The sequence below is a fragment of the Castor canadensis genome, chromosome 14 (assembly GCF_047511655.1).
Source record: "Castor canadensis chromosome 14, mCasCan1.hap1v2, whole genome shotgun sequence".
NCBI classification, from domain to species: domain Eukaryota; kingdom Metazoa; phylum Chordata; class Mammalia; order Rodentia; family Castoridae; genus Castor; species Castor canadensis.
In genome coordinates this window covers 78,439,341-78,455,773 of record NC_133399.1, presented here as the reverse complement: position 1 = coordinate 78,455,773, position 16,433 = coordinate 78,439,341, and the positions used below count along the sequence as shown (strand labels likewise).

Here is a 16,433-nt window from a genome sequence, read left to right as displayed (position 1 = left end):
CTAAATTGGTCTCACCAGTACATCAGACCATGCAATGTCACATGTTTCAGATTCCATTCCCAGCTCCCTGAAGGGCTAGGAGGGGACTGGGGCTGGAACCCTGGAAGGAGCACACCAGCAAAATCCAGGATTTCTGTAGTCAAGGAACAAGCAGACTTGTAACCTGCTGAGGAAATAACTTTATTATAATTCAGACTGATAAAAAAGGGCCAAGTGAGCTGAGAAAGAGAAAAGTGAAAGGCTACCCCCCAAAGGAAGACACTTAGGGAAATTTAAAAAATAATAAGAAGAAAAGCAATAAAATTTCTGTAGTGAGTAGTCTCTAACTCTCCCACAAGCCATGAACAGAAAAGAACTTTCTGGAAAAATAAACTTTTCACCTTTTTAATGACCTGCGGCACATTGACATTTTTGGTTGACCTGAGAATACACAGTTGTTCAAAGTGTTCTCAGCAGCCAGTGTCCTTACCTTTGTAACCCTTCTGGCTCAGCCGAGGATGGAATGGTAGAAAAGCCAAATGTACTATTCACATATATACACATCAGATAGGCTCCCCAGGTGATGCAAAGCTCTTCTTCATAAACCTTCTCTAAATTCCCCCACCCTCTGGCTGCTGCCTGGTTCCTCCAGCCAGCACTCTCACCCCTCTGACCTTGTCACTCAGCATAAAAGGATTATGACACATCACACTACTGTCGGCCACAAACACACTTGAGTCCATTCCCCAGGAAAGGAGAACTGGTGGTTGTTTCCTGAAGGAAGTAACATCTACAATTGTACTTAACTAAAGGAGCAGGTGCCAGCCAGGCCAGAGTAAGGGAGCGCAAACAGCACACACCAAGGCCTTGCAGTGAGCAAGAACATAATGCATTCTGGAATCTAGAATAAGTTCAGCACGACGGGGAGAAAGTTGGAGAGGTGGCAAAAGATGAGGCTAGGGAGATAAGCAAGGGTCGTGACTTCCTTGGTCTCAGAGTGTAGTGCATTACTTAGTAGCACTGGTAGCACTTGGACCTTGTCAAAAATGCAGAACTGCAGGCTGGATTCCAGATTTTTTAATCAGAATCTGCATTTTAAGCCTCCTAGCCTATGTGACGCACTGAGAAGCTCGGGAAGTCCTCCTCTGACTCCATCAAGCCGTTCAGACTGTAGGAAGCCCCTGAAACAGTAAACAGGAATCATCGCACAAGAGGACCTATGATTTACAGAAGTCATTCCTGGCACAAAGTGGGTCAACAGATACTTTAGCGGCTGAATGGGCAGTGGGCATGAAGAGTGAAGTGGCCAGATCTGACAGGTAATAGAGAAGGCATCAATGGGACCTGCTAGCTGGGGCCATCTGGGCTGACCCCGGAATTTCTCCCAAATGCCTGGCCTTCTGATTACTGAGATCTGGCAGGGCTGAGGAGCTGGCAGGGGCGCACAGTGAGATGAAGGAAGGCAGTATCAGTGGGTGTGGGAATGCAAGACACTCAAAAATGAGAGGCCCTCTGTGTTGGCACAAGTCTAACGCAGAATGTGAGTGAACTGGTTTTCATTCATGCTTCACAGATGCTCCCTGGGCGCGTGGTGCTCACCCACGCCTGCAGCAGGGCACTGTGTCAGGGTTACTCCCTTTAGTCTCCCTCCAGTTTTCATAAGCTACATACAAATCAGGAAACCTGACAGAGTTCTTAGGGGAAATCCATCAGCCTTAATAGCATTGTGCAAGGACAATTTCTGTCAGGAAAAATTTGACAGTCCAAAATATTCCTCTTCCCATTAAAAATCTCAATAAAAAAAAAAAGTGGTTGGGTTGGAGTGGCTAAAGTGGTAAGAGTGCCTGCCTAACAAGCATGAAGCCCTGAGTTCAAACCCCAGTGCCACCAAAAAAAAAAAAAAGGCTATGTATCCTACATTTGTCAGGAAAAAAAAAATAATCTACTGTTTGAGCCAGTCAATGGTACAGAGGAGTTAGGAATCCAAAGAAAAAAATCAGGATTGCTCTTTAGGCCAAATTCATGGATAATAAACGAGGAAGTCCAATTTCCCAGTCACCCCTGCTGAGTGAAGACGTGACTTTAAAGTAAACCAGCACACATTTAGGCACCTCTTCTGGGATGCAATGGTGAAAGGCCAGCCAGGACATGGTGTTGGGGGAGGTGGCTTTCCAGAATCTCACATTCTGCAGGCCGGGGCTAACCTGGAACTCAGGTGCTGCAGCACTGGGCTATGCTAGCTTTGCTGACAAGAGTTGGAAGAATTGCCTCAGAGCTGGGTGGGACCTTAGGTGAGTTCCCCTCCTCCCAGAGCAGCCAGGTGCTGTCTTCCAAAAGGGTAATTCAGAGAATGTCACTCCACCTCAAAAGCCTTCAGTGGTTTCCTCCAGAATCCGGTGTACAATTGAAATTCCTTTTGCTGAGAACAGCCCAGGTAACCTGAAACTTCCTAGTCTACTTTCCCACTGGCTTCCTCCCAGTTCCTTGAATATGTGGAGCTCTTTCTTCCCACATCCTTTGCACTTTTCCTTCTATTTGAAAACTCTCTTCCAAATGCCTTGCAAAGCTAGTTCCTGCTCATTCTTTTGGCTATTACCTCCTCACAGAAAGCTTTTCTGACCATGACACTTAAAACTGGACAATATCAATACAACTGTTTCCTTCAAAGCATCCATCACAATCCGAAAGTATTCACTCGCTTTCTTTTCTGTTGCCTGTCCATCTCTGAGGTTCTTAAAGAGGGAGCAAGGGTCTTGTCTGCTGGGCTCACTGCCACCTCCCTATGGAACAGGCCTGGCACTTAGCAGATAGTAAGTGCCTACTTATGGACTGATCACCTGCCTACCAGGAATTTGGGGGAAATTAACTAAGAACATAAAGAGCACAGCATAGTGTATTACCTATAGCAGAGCCACAATTCCCATAGCTGTTTTCATCCCTATAGTTGGTGATTCCTAGGAGTTCTAAGGAATGTCATGAAACTACAAAATGTCTGTGACCCATATCACACATCTCTTCTACCTAATATGCACTGGTCAGTTCTATCAAGCTTTGGCCGGTGATGGACTTGAGGTGATTGGCATTGTATTTTAACTTCTGATAAGTCACAGAGCCAGAATAAAACTGTGAAGTGGTATTAGCCTGTGCTATGACAAAGAAAAGCCAATAGACAGGAACCAAGACATTTGTACTGATGCTTAGAGGCAGAGCTGCTGGCATTAAGTAGTCCACATTTCGCCAGGAATTTCATTGCCAAAAGCAGACACAAGAAGGAATAGCAATCCATTCTATGAGGTTTGGTCTCTGGCCACACTGCTAGCTCTATTCTGTCTGGGTGTGTAACATTGAATAAATTATGTGTGCTTCAGTTTCTTCATCTGTAAACTGAGGATAGGCAGAAATTGGCTGTAAAGGTAGTAACTATAAAACAGGTTAACCTATGCAAAGCATACCTGGCATGCTGCAAGACTCAGTATGTTTTAGCTATTATTATTCAAAGCAAATCTAAAGAGAGGGAGAAAGGCAAAAATATTTACTAAATGCCAACTGTACTTAAAAAACAAACTGGTTCTTGGAGTTTAGATATAAAATGAGGGTGTGCCCTGGCTAAGCATGGGGTGTGGTGGGGGAACCCAGCTGATCTGGGAGGGCTATATGGCCCAGGTCAGCTTCCTTCCTCACGTGGGCTCCTGGCTCAGGCTCCACCAGGAAATGAGTTGCATGGCAGTTGCTGAAAGAAGCTTAATGTGCAGGGGGCCTGGAGGGAAGACAAGATTGCCTTGGAACCAGGCAAAAACCATCTTGTAGTCACTCATATACCCTCTCTTCTATACTGGCTGGAATGCAGGGTTTGAGACAGAAATCAATGGACTTTTGAGATGCAATTTTACCTGTGGGAAAAAGCACCATTGAAGACCCAGTGCTGTAGAGCAGGCACTAACCCCCAAACAATGCACCATAAAAGTTAAGAATTAAAAATAGTGTTTGGGGATTAATAGCCTGAATATATAAAGATCTCTTACAGCTCAATAACCTTAAGCCCCAAAGAACCAATTCTTAAAATGAGTCAAAGATTTGAATAGATATTTCTGCAAGGAGGAGAAATACATGAACATGGAGCAGATACTCAACAGCAATGGTCACCCAAGCCACAATGAGATGCCACTTCTCACTTGTTAGGATGGCTGTTACTTAAAAACAAAAGCAGAAAACAAGTCTTAGTGGGGGCAAAGAAAAATGGAACCCTCGTGCATTGCTAGTGGAAATGTAAAATGAGGCAGTTGCAACGGGAAACATTACAGCAGTTCAAAAAATACACCACAGAATTACCCCATGATCCAGCGATTCCACTTGCGGGTATATACACAAGAGATCCAAAAGCACAGCCCTTAAACAGGTCTCTGTCTGCCAGCACTCACAGCAGCAACAGTATTCACAAAAGACAGGAACAGCTCAGGTGACTACCAGTGGACTACAGTGTGACAGATAAATGTCAATGAATATTATTCTGCTGTGAAAAGGAAGGACATTCTCCATGTTGCAACACAGATGAACTTTGAGGACATTTTGCGAAGTGGAGTAAGCCAGTCACAGAAGGACTTACGTGAGGCACATAGTTGAATTCACAGGAACAGAAAGAAGGGTGGTTGTCCGGGGCTGCAGTGAGGAAAGATGGGGAGTCATTGTTTAATGAAGACGACATTTCTGTTTTGCAGGCTGAAGAATTTTGGGAATGGTTGATGGGGACGAAAGCACAGCAGAGCAGCTGCTCTTAACAGCCCAGACCATGTGCTCAAAATGGTTAAAATGGTAAACAGTGCATATGCTTTTACCAAAATAATCCACCAGCCTGTGTTTATTATCAACCTCATTGCACGAGAACCCTTGTTCAACTTTTAAAGTATTTATTTAAAAGGTTTTTTAATAAACATCTACTGGTTTCTAAGCCCCATGTTCAGTGCTAAGTGAGGGAAAAGAAAAGTCATGTCCTCTCAAGGACCTCGGACTTCAGTCAGGGGAAGAGAGGAAGGAGGTAAAGTGAGGTAAGGCAAGACACAGATTTTAATAACTGAAAGTTGCAGAATGGACTAGGAGCCTGACTATCCTTGGAGTGTCTATCCTCCAGAATTCATGTGTTGGCACCCATGTTTATCACAGCACTATTCACAATTGCCAAGCTATCAAGTCAGCCTAGTTGTCCAACAACCAATGAGTTAAGAAACTGTGGTATATATACACAATGGAGTATTATTCAGCCATAAAGAAGAATGAGATGTCATTTGCGGGGAAATGGATTGAACCGAAGATCATGTTGAGTGAGATAAGCCAAGTTCAAAAAGGCAAATAAATATGTAGAATCGAGACCTAAACTGGTAACAATGAGACATGAACATGACCAAGGTACATTACGTACGTGTGTGTGTGTGTGTGTGTGTGTATGAAGATAAAATAATCAAACCCACTAAATACTGTTTGAAAAGAGGGAAGGAGGAAGGGTTAAGGGAGCATAATAGAGAGGGTGAATCTGATCTGTACATATCTATGGAAATATCATAATAAAACCCCTTTGCAGAATTAATGTATGCTTAAAAAAAGGGAATTCATATGTTGGAAACTTAATCCCACAAGTCCTGTGTTCATGCTCATGGAGACTCTGCTGTCATGAATGAGCTCATTACTATCATGAGATAAGCTGGCCATCTGTCATGAGCCCCCTTGCCATGTGATCCCTTGTACCATCTTGGGACTCTGCAGAGAGTCTCTACTAGCAAGATGATAGTGCCATGCTCTTAGATTTCCAGGCCTCCAGAAAGGCAAGCTAAATAACCTTTATTATTTATAAATTACCCAGTGTATGGTATTTTGGTATAGCAATAGAAAATGGAGTAAAACAAGCCTTATCAAAAATATGTGCAATAGGACCTGGGCTTTAGAGAAAGGAAACAAACCCAAAACACATTAAACAGAAAACTAAAGGGATGAGGGGAAGATGGATTTAAAAACAACAGGCTTGGAAAGAGTTAAGAGTTAATTAATAGGCATGGAAAAGAAAAAAAAATGGCAACATAGAAAGTAGAGTAGGGAAAGGAAAAGGAAAAAGGAAAAAATCCTATTACAAATGAGACACTGTCTAAAATGGTTCTACAGTAAGGGAATTACTAAAATATAGAATTGAATCCACTATGAACCCTATGGACCACTAAGTACATTCAATGTTTGCCGAAATGTTGCTTTCCAGCAAAGTTCCACTTTGAGGAATATCCATTTTATTCACACCATGATGTTCTTCTCCACAACACATTAAGACGATTGCTAGAGACAACCTGGTGAGAGGTTCGGGTCAGTGTCTAGAAGGTCCAAGGGCAAATGAGTTCAAGAAGGAGACCTGGAAAGCAAAGGAAGCAGTGGGGAGGGATTTGGGGCTGAGGACCACTGCTCTTTGCTTCTGCATACCATGGGTTGTCCCAAATGTTCAACTTGACATTAAAAGAGAAGTTTCACTCACTCGAAATGCAGAAATATTTATTTTGGTTTCCTTCATTGTTTTTGGAAATTCTGTTTTGGTTTATAAAACATAGAAAGAGCCAACACTTAAAGCAAACATTCAAAACCCCAAGGTGACAAATTGTTGAATTTTTGTGCAATTAAGAATACATATATGAAGTTAGGCTACCAAATAGTGTTATTACCATGACAATTCTTTAGTGCAAACCCTGTTGTGCTTGTATGATACTCCTACTCTCACATATCCAACAACGGTGGCTTCCAGCGTGTCAGTCACAGCTCAATTCAGCCACAAGTAGCAAAGACTTGCAATAAAGAGAAATGCGGTTAGTTGTCACATTAACTTGTAAAAAATCCCTTGAGAAATTAATCCCAGGAAATGATTTTTTTTCCAGAGTTCTACAACCCAGAATTTTGGCTTGTCAAATACATTTCATAGAAATCAGGTAGTATTATGATATAAGAACATTTACTTATCACTGACCATTTCAATAAGTACCCAAGTATATCTACTTCCTTAATATTTTTGAAGACATGCTTTGCCTGAGAGTTTGTTTGGGGGGTAGGAAGCAAATTAATCACACCATCATTTGATATGAAAACCACATTAAAAGCCCATTGGCCATTACAAACAGTGAGAGGTTCACGAAGATCAAGTGGACAGCTCTTCAGGCATCACAGTTGATTCAGGTAACTCTTTCTTGAAATGCTGTCTTCACTGTAGAGTCTAAGGCAGGATTTTTCATAACCCCTTGGCCAGTGAGGGAGGGAGCCAGATCTGGAAGAGTTCCAGATCATCCTGCTGTGTGAGCAAGAAGCCTTTGGCTCTGACAGCCAGCCAGCCGTTCTTCAGAGACTTGGCACCTGCATTGTTCTGAGGTGGATCCATCCTTTGGTTTATTGGGAACCTTTTGTCCCTGTGGGAGCAATAGGGGACTGTTCTGAACCCTTACAAATCAGGAGGGTTGTGTGAGTGCACGTGAAATGGGGAAGGGAAGACAGCAGGGATTATAGAAGAACTCTCTGGTCTGCTTGTGAAATTCTCCAGCAGGGAACCTTGTTCTTGTTTTTAAGGGACAGCTTTCCTCCAGTGCACTGTACTCTTCAGAGCAGCAGACAGCTGCAGACATTGCAGCAAGTGGCAGACATCACAAAAATAGCAAAGTCCTAACGCCTTGGTTAGAAAAACAGGGAGACAGAAGTTTTAACACCCTACCTTATTAAATGAGGAAGTCTCAAATAACTTAGCACTTTTTATAGTTTCCCCTTTACAATTTTTAAGGCTCATTTTGGAAAGTGTACATCACCATGAACATGGTCTGCAACACGAGGAGACTGTAAGGCAGTGTTCCATTTCCTCTAATATTCCTGTGGCAAGACCCCAATGTACAAATCAAACACGATGTTTCCTTCCCTATGCTGCAGGCAAAGTTACCAAGGTGAAGGCCATCAGCAGGAGAAGGGATTGTGGAGGCGTGAGTTTCTTCTTGGCTTTCTTCCTCACCTTAAACCTTGATAGTGGAATATAGTTCATCTATCTGCGACCTGAAATAGTTCCGTAGCTCTGGCCTTTTTGCCTTCATTGTTGGAGTCAGAAGGCCATTGTCAACAGAAAATAATTCAGTATGTAGAGCAATGCCTTTGACCTGCAAACATAAAGGCTGTTAAAGGAGGAAAGCAGAAGGACACATGCAAGACAACCTAAAAAGTCTAAATAGCACATAAGCCCTCGGCAGGGATGAAGACCTGTATAGGCATCCAGCCTCTCACTTCAATCACTCTGTGCTCGCTCAGCAAAGGACAGGCATCCTATTGGGACAGAATTCAAGGTTGCATCCTGACCTCCAGGAAAAGAGGAGTTACACATCAGATATAAAACTCTCCCCTGTCAAACCACTCCATCATTCATTTCTCATGTATTTCTTAAGGCCACTTCACCCTCTTCTAGAATCTATTTGTAAAAAACCTACAAGTAGAAACAACAATTTATGCTCTTAGATGAAAGTCATACCTGTTCAAATGTTTTTAGACCAGAATCCTTCCCGAGTCTCACCATGTCTTCCAGGATAGCTTTTTTGACATCCTAACAAATCAAGAAAAAAATCAGTGATCAAGAAAAAAATCAGTGTCCCTGTTGGTGGTCCCTGTATATATTCACAGGAACACTGAATGCAAAGTAGAGATGAGAAGATGGTCTGGACACTTTGGAGCCTTACCTTGTTTCTGCACAATTCTTCAAAGGATCCTTGAAATCCTTTCTTCTGGGCCCAGGAACATAAGATCTCAACATCTGGTACTACAATGGCTATAAGAAATGCCTTTAACACAAACAAGTGAATTACTACAGGGCCTGTTCCAAGTGCTCTCAAGTAGTGGTTCTTTATTTTCTATACCATGGACCCTGGAAGAACTGATGATAGCTATGGATCCTTTCTTGAGAATGTACTCCTGCTTCCCCACCCCACACTCTGGAGTTCACTAAAAATACAGATAGCATCAGGAATTTTAAAACTATTTTAAAAGAACCCCCAGGAGGGCTGGGTATGGTGGTTCATGCCTGTAATTCCAGCTTCTGCAGAGGCGAAGATGGAAGCATCTCAGTCCAAGGCCAGCTGGACTGAGACTCTATCCCAAAAAAACAAACTAAAAGTAAAAGGGCTAGGGAGTGGTTCAAATGCCAGAGCATTTGTGTAGCAAGTGAGTTCAATCCCTAGTACCAACCCCTCCCCAAAAAAACATTGGAAATTGATATCTAACAAAATCATAATTCTTATTTTTGTGTACAATTTTTAACAGGTATTTTATGAAAATAAAACAGGGCCAAATAAACAAAGAAGGGAACAGATATCAAACAATTGCTTTAAAAAAAAAGAAGAAAAAATGTATATAGAGTCCTTGTATAAAACTTAGTAACAATAAAATAAAACAATAATTGAAAACATGGTAATATTGTAGATAATAAAATAGGTATAATCTAAAAAATTAGGCACATTCTTTTATAAGAAAATATTCTTCCAAAATAATTTTCGAAACCTCAAGATTCATCAAAAGATTTTAACTTTCAGGAGACCAGGTCCTCTTTTCTTCCTTGCTACAGTGATAAACACTGTAGCAAATTTAATTTGGTTAAAATACTGATTTTGGTTTTCAACTCTGAATATGCTTAGCTCACAACTAAGATTTGCAAAAATATGATTTAGGGGGCATAACATAAATAAGCTAGGTTTACTGTTTGAAATTTTAAAATTTTTCCTATAATCCATATATCAATATTTTCTTTTATAATTAAATTAGAATCATCTATTACCAGCCTTTAGTGTCTTTATCCAACTACCACTGGTACACTAGACAATTCTAGTTAAGATTAAATCAAAGAAATGAAGAGAAAAAAACTTTTCTGAGTAGGAAATGCCAATAGTAAGTCAATTATATTCTAGCATGTCAGACATGAAGTCAGTGTACACTCACCTCCCACTGTAAATCTCACGTACAGCCCTCGGAGTACAAGACACACACAACGCATAACAGCACAGCCCAAAACCTAGGAAGCACATACCTGCAAGCTTTCTCCATGGACAAACACTTGAGCAACAGGCTCACTTCGCAGGTAGATATTTTCAATCTTTTCAGGTGCTATGTATTCTCCTTGTGCCAGCTTAAATATGTGCTTTTTCCTGTCAATAATCTTCAAGGTACCATTCTGTTTATCAGAGAGGAAGGAGCTATGAATGGGTCCCTGGCAGACTTCCACCCAGTGTCAATCACAGCACAGAACAAAGTGTTTTAGATGCACTATCTTTCAATCCTAGTCACAGCTTGTAGAGGCCACTCATCTTACAGAAAGGGAAACTAAGGCTTGGAGAGACTTAGTTGGAAAGACTTGGAGAGACTTGGAGTAACTTGTCCAAAGCCACTCACCCATGTACAGAGAAAAGAAGGGACTCCAGAGCCCATGCTCATCTGCCTTACCATGTGGCCCCAGTGACCTGTCAGCCAACCTGTGGTGCTTTGCTTGCTTCCTTTATTTTAGCCCCTTCCTCTAGTCCCCTATCTGTGTACATACCTGGCTCACAAAGTGATTCACGTTCTTTGAGAGTGAGGACACAGCCTTATCCTTCCACAGTGCTCTTGCAGAGTAAGGGCTTGAGAAATGTTTATCACATGAAAAAAATTTCATGTTTCCTTTGTCATTACTGGGGGAAGGGAGTGCTGTTCCCCGGACTTTGGGAAGGGTCAGTCAACCATCTCACATGTTAATAACTATAGGAATGTCAGCTAGCCCATACATCAAAGCACAGCACAGTGTCTTTGGGTTTCAAACAAGAAGTAGCAAGCAAAATTGATTTTAGGAATCCAGACAAAACCATATTTGCTACAGTTAAAATCCCAACCAAGAATAAGAGAATAAACCTGTCTCCTTCAGGAAATGCAATGGTCTACACGATACATTCAATAAGGAGGAAGGCAAAGAGAAAATGTGGGTGCCACTGCCACATGGCAGCTGTATGGCAGGCTGGACATTTTCCTCCCTACAGTGTAACAAAGCTGTTTGTTAACAGAGCAGGCAACTACTTACGGGTAGCCACTTCCCAATGTCCCCTGTGTGTAACCAGCCATCTTTATCTAAGGCTTCTGCTGTTTTTCCTGGTTCCTTTAAGTAGCCCTTAAATACATTTGGCCCTTTCACACATATCTAAAAAAAGAAAAAAGACTGTTTGTTAATAGCATTTACTGGGGATTCTCAAAAAAAAAAAAAATCTGTGTGTGTGTGTGTGTGTGTGTGTGTGTGTGTGTGAGATTGTCTCTTCCAACCTTGTGCCAGAAGCCCTGAATTCAATGATCCAGTGGGAGGTACGAGAGCCCCATGGGATCTGGGAGGCACCACCAATGCCCCCACTTCCCTCTCTGACTTATGCCAGCTGCAGTCAAATTGTAGGGTTAATGTTTACACTAGGTTCTGGCTCAAAACAGCTGGAAAGCCCCAAAGGGGATGAAATCACTTTTAAGTAACCAGGCTTTCCATCCAGTAGACAGCAGCTTACTAACAGGTAGCCAGAGCCATTAGCAGACAGGAGACGAACCCTCAGGACTGAGGCCACTGGTGCTTGAACCCAAGCCCAGCGGAGGGCAGGCTTTAGGGCCCCTCCCCCATCCCTTCAAGTGTTAAACACAAAGATACCTTCAAAAAGAAGCCTATGTGACTCTGAAATCATCAATAATGTCAAACGCAATAGCTGTTCTGGGCGGTGTCTGGAACTGACACCTCGCTCATAATGGCCAACTATTATAGGAAACATGGCCGTGGTCAATGACTAATGGGCTTTCACTCACCTCGCCCTCGCCCTTGGCAGCCAAGTAATTCATTTCTTCCACATCAACAAGTTTTATAAAATTGCAAGGCATGGGGGCACCAACGTGGCCTGTGTATTAAATAAGAGAATGATCACTCCTAAGGGCACTATAATGTCCTCAGGCCAAAGTGGGTTTTTTTTGTAACAAACAAGCCTTCTCATAGTAACAGCTGCTATAAACTTCTGGCTTCTGCATATAACCACTCTCTCCCTGGTAAAATAATTTAAGAAAGTTTCTTCCTAGGAGAGAGATGGAAATATTCAATTCATTTCATGACCTTTCCCAAATCTGAGGCTCTGGATTATTTTCAGAGCATAAATATATTAGCTGCTGATTTTAAGGGTTAGTAAAAATACTTGTAAGCATACTTTCTATAAGTTTTACCTGGCTTCTAGAACCTGACTAACACCACTTATCATTCACCCTCACCTCCACCTCCACCCCAGACTTCTTGATACCATTATTCTGAGAACACATAGACAGCACATTTTAATTATTCTCTTACACACCAAATAAAAGACCCTTTTATTTCCTTAAGCATGGGTGGAGCAGGTTTTACATTTAAGCTTATTTAAGATAGAACATTGCTTATACCCAGTCAACACTGGGTTCTCTTTTCCAAAAACAACGGTCACTCTGTGACCATCACAAAAAATTATTCCTATGTTTCAACAATTCTAACATACAGAGATCCCTATCCTCAAATGTCTGACTGCTAAGGAATCTGAGGTTAAAAATTAAACCAACGCCATGAAGAATTCATAGACTGTTAGCATTAGTTCCAGCAGAATTACACTATTAGATTATGCTAGATGCTAGTATCTGTGATACTAGCTGGTGCTAATATTTATAACGCACCAAATAAGCTTAGGGAAACTTACTGTAGACAAGAATATATTACCTCTGTGGCATAGAGATAATCAAAAAGGCACTGCAATCCAACCTGGGTTGGAATCCCAGGACCAAAGCATAGCATTATACAGGTTCTTCTCCATTATTTATGTGCGATTTAGCAACAATCTGATTTCTGTATAAATATATCCTTACTCTGGCATAAAGGGCCTCCTCTCTCAGATGCTGTTGTTAAGGTCCCAGCAACTCCATACCACCACCCTGCATTCCAGTCAGATCCCCAAAATGCCATCACACTCAGCCACAGGTCCATTTTTCGCCCAGTCCATGCAATTGTAAGATGGTTTGCTCCTAGGCTTAATTACTAAAGGTGGTTAATGAATCAATCAATGATTATCCCAGTTCTAATCATTCCAATAACCTAAGCCAGTTGTACCTGCCGTCCAGTCTCCAGGAGTACTCAGGCAACAACCAGCAGTGCATTCAGTCTGTCCGTAGCCTTCGTAGAACTGGGGCAGCAAGAGATGGGATGTTACTAACAGGAGACAGAAAGACCCCCACACCTTTGCAAGAAGTACACAAGTTGCACTAACTCCTGCAAAGTCATGGGCTGTGAAGTCTTTAAATTTTCTGATCAGTAAGTTTACTCAACTGTACAACATACACCCAAATATCTTCACCCTCATATCAAACACCAGTGTCGTCCATGTGGTTTTCTACTCAACTTCCTGCAGACAAGCAAGGGAGAACGGCCACAGGATGGTCACAACCCACCTGGGAGTACACTTGCTTTGTCAGTTCCACGGTTTTACACTGCGTATGTCCTAACCGTCACCAACGTCCCCAGTCCCCTTTAAAATAGGTTCTGAGCATGGGTTGCAGGTAGGTTTATCACTTAAGACCCATCCCATTCCTGCATGGCTGACACTTAGAGGTATGGCTTGTGCTTTACCCCTACAGAAAAGTGGCAATAAACACATACTTCCCGCCAAGGGTAAAACATATATTTGCTCATTTCTCCAAGCAACCTGTAATAACATATCTTCCAAACAAAATGGGGTATATGGGGAGGATTACGAAGACCTTGGTCAATGGACACAAAATTTCGGTTAGGAGGAATAAGCTCAAGTGATCTATTGTGCAACATGGGGACTACAGTTACAACGACAATGTACTGTGTGCTTGACAGTGTCTAAGAGAGTAGATTCTAAGTGTTCTCACCACCCATAAAAAATGATAAGTACATGAGGTGGCCTGTGTGTCAATTAGCTGGATCTAGCCATTACACAACATATTCTTAAATCACTACATTGTGTTGTGTTCCAAAAATACATACAATTTTTTGTCAATTAAAAAAGTTCACATACATCATCACTCTAAATCTTGGAATAATCCAGGGAAATAAAGTCTTCCTCACCTGACAGCCGAGAGCTGCTCTCAGAAACGTCAGCACCGTGGCGGATACTGGGGCAGCTCCTGTGACCATCAACCGGACTTTTCCACCCAGACTTGACTTGCGAGAGAGGAAGAGATGTAGAGGGTTACAAACATGGAAGTCAGTGGGATCCTCAGTCAAAGACACCTACTTGGGACCCTGTGCCCTCCTCTACCAGTTCCTCTGTAGGTGGCACTGGACAGGACTCAGGGATGAGATTCACACTCAGGACAGAAAACTCTCAGGTGTTCACAACAGAAACACAGAACTGGAGCTTGTTTCCACCCACAGCTGCCCCATTCATTCCCAGCAGTTATGGAACTAAGCCAGCACCTCTGCTTGCAGGTATTGTAGGGAATTAAAACAAGAGTGTGTTGGATTTGTACCCACTACCACAGTTTTGGTATTCTGGATGGACATAATATTACTAAACACTCTTTATTAACATTATTGAACATTCTTTATTCCTCATACTTAAAAAATTACTTCAAGAGTGACATACTTGTTCCAGAAAAGACAAATAAAAAGAATTAGAAAGGCTAAAATACCCTGAACTCTTCCCATATTGATGGCTACGTTATTCAGACGTACTTGGAGAACAAGGTTTATTTAATGCCATTGTCTTTAACACAGCCTTTAATTTCTAGACATATGCCAGAATGAATAAAACCATTTCACTCTCTCCTTTATCTTCTCTCTCTCTTTTTTTCAAATACCCTCACAGGAATCTTGAAGCACAAATGAGCCCGCGTGAGCAACACTAGCGTGCGTCTCGGCTACCTGTATCTTGTGGAAGATGAGTTTATCCCACAGGCTGTTGTTCCTAATGACACCGCTGCGAAGCTCTGCTTCTTTCCTCTTGGAGGCAAAGTCCAACAGCCACCGCTTCACTGTGGTGTTTGCTTGTGCAAAAATCTAATGAGGCAAGAAGTAAGAATAGGATGGTTACAAGAAAGTCATGTAATAACAAGTGTTGGTGAGAAATAAACCCTTACATACCACAGGTGGAGATGTAAAACAGTGCAGCTCATTTGGAAAACCACCTGGCAGCTCCTCTATCAGTTAAGCATAGTCATCCAATGACTCAGTGATTCCTCTCTAGTTATACACCCAGCAGAAGTGAAAACATACGTCCACACAGAAATGTGCACACTATTGTCCAAGGCAGCATTATTTATAAGAGTCACAAGCTGGAACAACCCAAGTTACCATCAATGGCTAAATCTGTGTTATACCCATAAGGTAGAATATTATTTGGTTATTTAAAGGAATGAAGTGCTGATACAGGCTACCTGAATGAGGCTTGAAAGCACACCAATGAAAGAAGCCATCAAGAAGGAACACATATTCCATGACTGCATTCATAAGAAAGTCCAGAGTAAAGAAATCAATAGATTTAGAAGGTAGAGCAATGGTTGCTTAAGAGCTGAAGAATACAGGAGGATAGAGGGTTATAACTAATGAGTAGGTGAACAGTTTCTTATTGAGGTGATGAAAATGTTCTAAAATTGACTGTGGTGATGGTTGCAGAACTGTGTGAAAGTACTAAAAATCTTTGAATTGTACACTTATTTTTTGTTGCTGGGGGATTGAACCCAGAACCTCGCTCATGCTAAGTGTGTACTCTGCCATTGAGGTATGCCTGCCAGCTCCTGAACGATATACTTTAAATGGGTAAATTGCATGGTATGTGAATGATATCGTAACAAAGCTCTCTGAAAAAGATTTTTAGAGGTCAGGCACCGGTGACTCACACCTATAATCCAGCTACTTGGGAGGCTAAGATTGGGAGGATCACGATCTCCAAAAATAACTAGAGCAAAATGGACTGGAGGCATGGTTCAAGCAGTAGAGTGCCTGCTTTGCAAGCATGAAGCCCTGAATTCAAACCCCAGTCCTGCCAAAAATTTTTTTATTAAAAAAATAAGATGGTTCTGAGCGGTGACAGAGGCCCTGACTCAAAGACTGTTCACACTGCTCAATCAAACTTCACTTTAGAGACTGCTCATGCCATTTCCTGGTCTTGCCCAGCTACAAGGTCCATGCCGTGATGACCACCATAGAGGGCTTGCATCGTCTCGGTCTCCCCTTTAGCTGTGTCATTTCTCAACGTGGCTAAGTAAGTAATGCTTCACATATGCATGCAGCTTTTCAATTAATGAAAGCATTTCATAGTTATAATTTTTGTGTGATCCAATTAGCATCTTTATGAGATAGGAAGCAGGTAAAAAGAGGTTTTATAGATGAGAAATTATCTGTTTTATAGGTGAGAAATTAGAGGATCAAACACTTTACTGTAAAAATAAAATGA

At 41.8% G+C, this 16,433-nt stretch overlaps 1 protein-coding gene across 3 annotated transcripts in view; it reads right to left on the bottom strand.

Annotated features, from left to right (window-relative positions):
• Positions 1 to 6,484: 6,484 nt before the first annotated feature.
• The window catches only part of Acsl1 (acyl-CoA synthetase long chain family member 1), a 61,792-nt gene continuing 51,843 nt past the window's right edge, over positions 6,485 to 16,433 (bottom strand). For all 3 annotated transcript variants that reach the window (XM_020175786.2, XM_074054862.1, XM_074054861.1), the window contains exons 13-21: positions 14,903 to 15,037; positions 14,105 to 14,200; positions 13,124 to 13,196; positions 11,815 to 11,903; positions 11,060 to 11,176; positions 10,040 to 10,183; positions 8,700 to 8,801; positions 8,495 to 8,566; positions 6,485 to 8,129 (exon numbers count right to left, since the gene is read on the bottom strand). In XM_020175786.2, the coding sequence (XP_020031375.1) occupies positions 7,989 to 8,129; positions 8,495 to 8,566; positions 8,700 to 8,801; positions 10,040 to 10,183; positions 11,060 to 11,176; positions 11,815 to 11,903; positions 13,124 to 13,196; positions 14,105 to 14,200; positions 14,903 to 15,037 (969 nt within the window). In that variant the 3' untranslated portion in view covers positions 6,485 to 7,988. The remainder of the gene's footprint in view (positions 8,130 to 8,494; positions 8,567 to 8,699; positions 8,802 to 10,039; positions 10,184 to 11,059; positions 11,177 to 11,814; positions 11,904 to 13,123; positions 13,197 to 14,104; positions 14,201 to 14,902; positions 15,038 to 16,433) is intronic.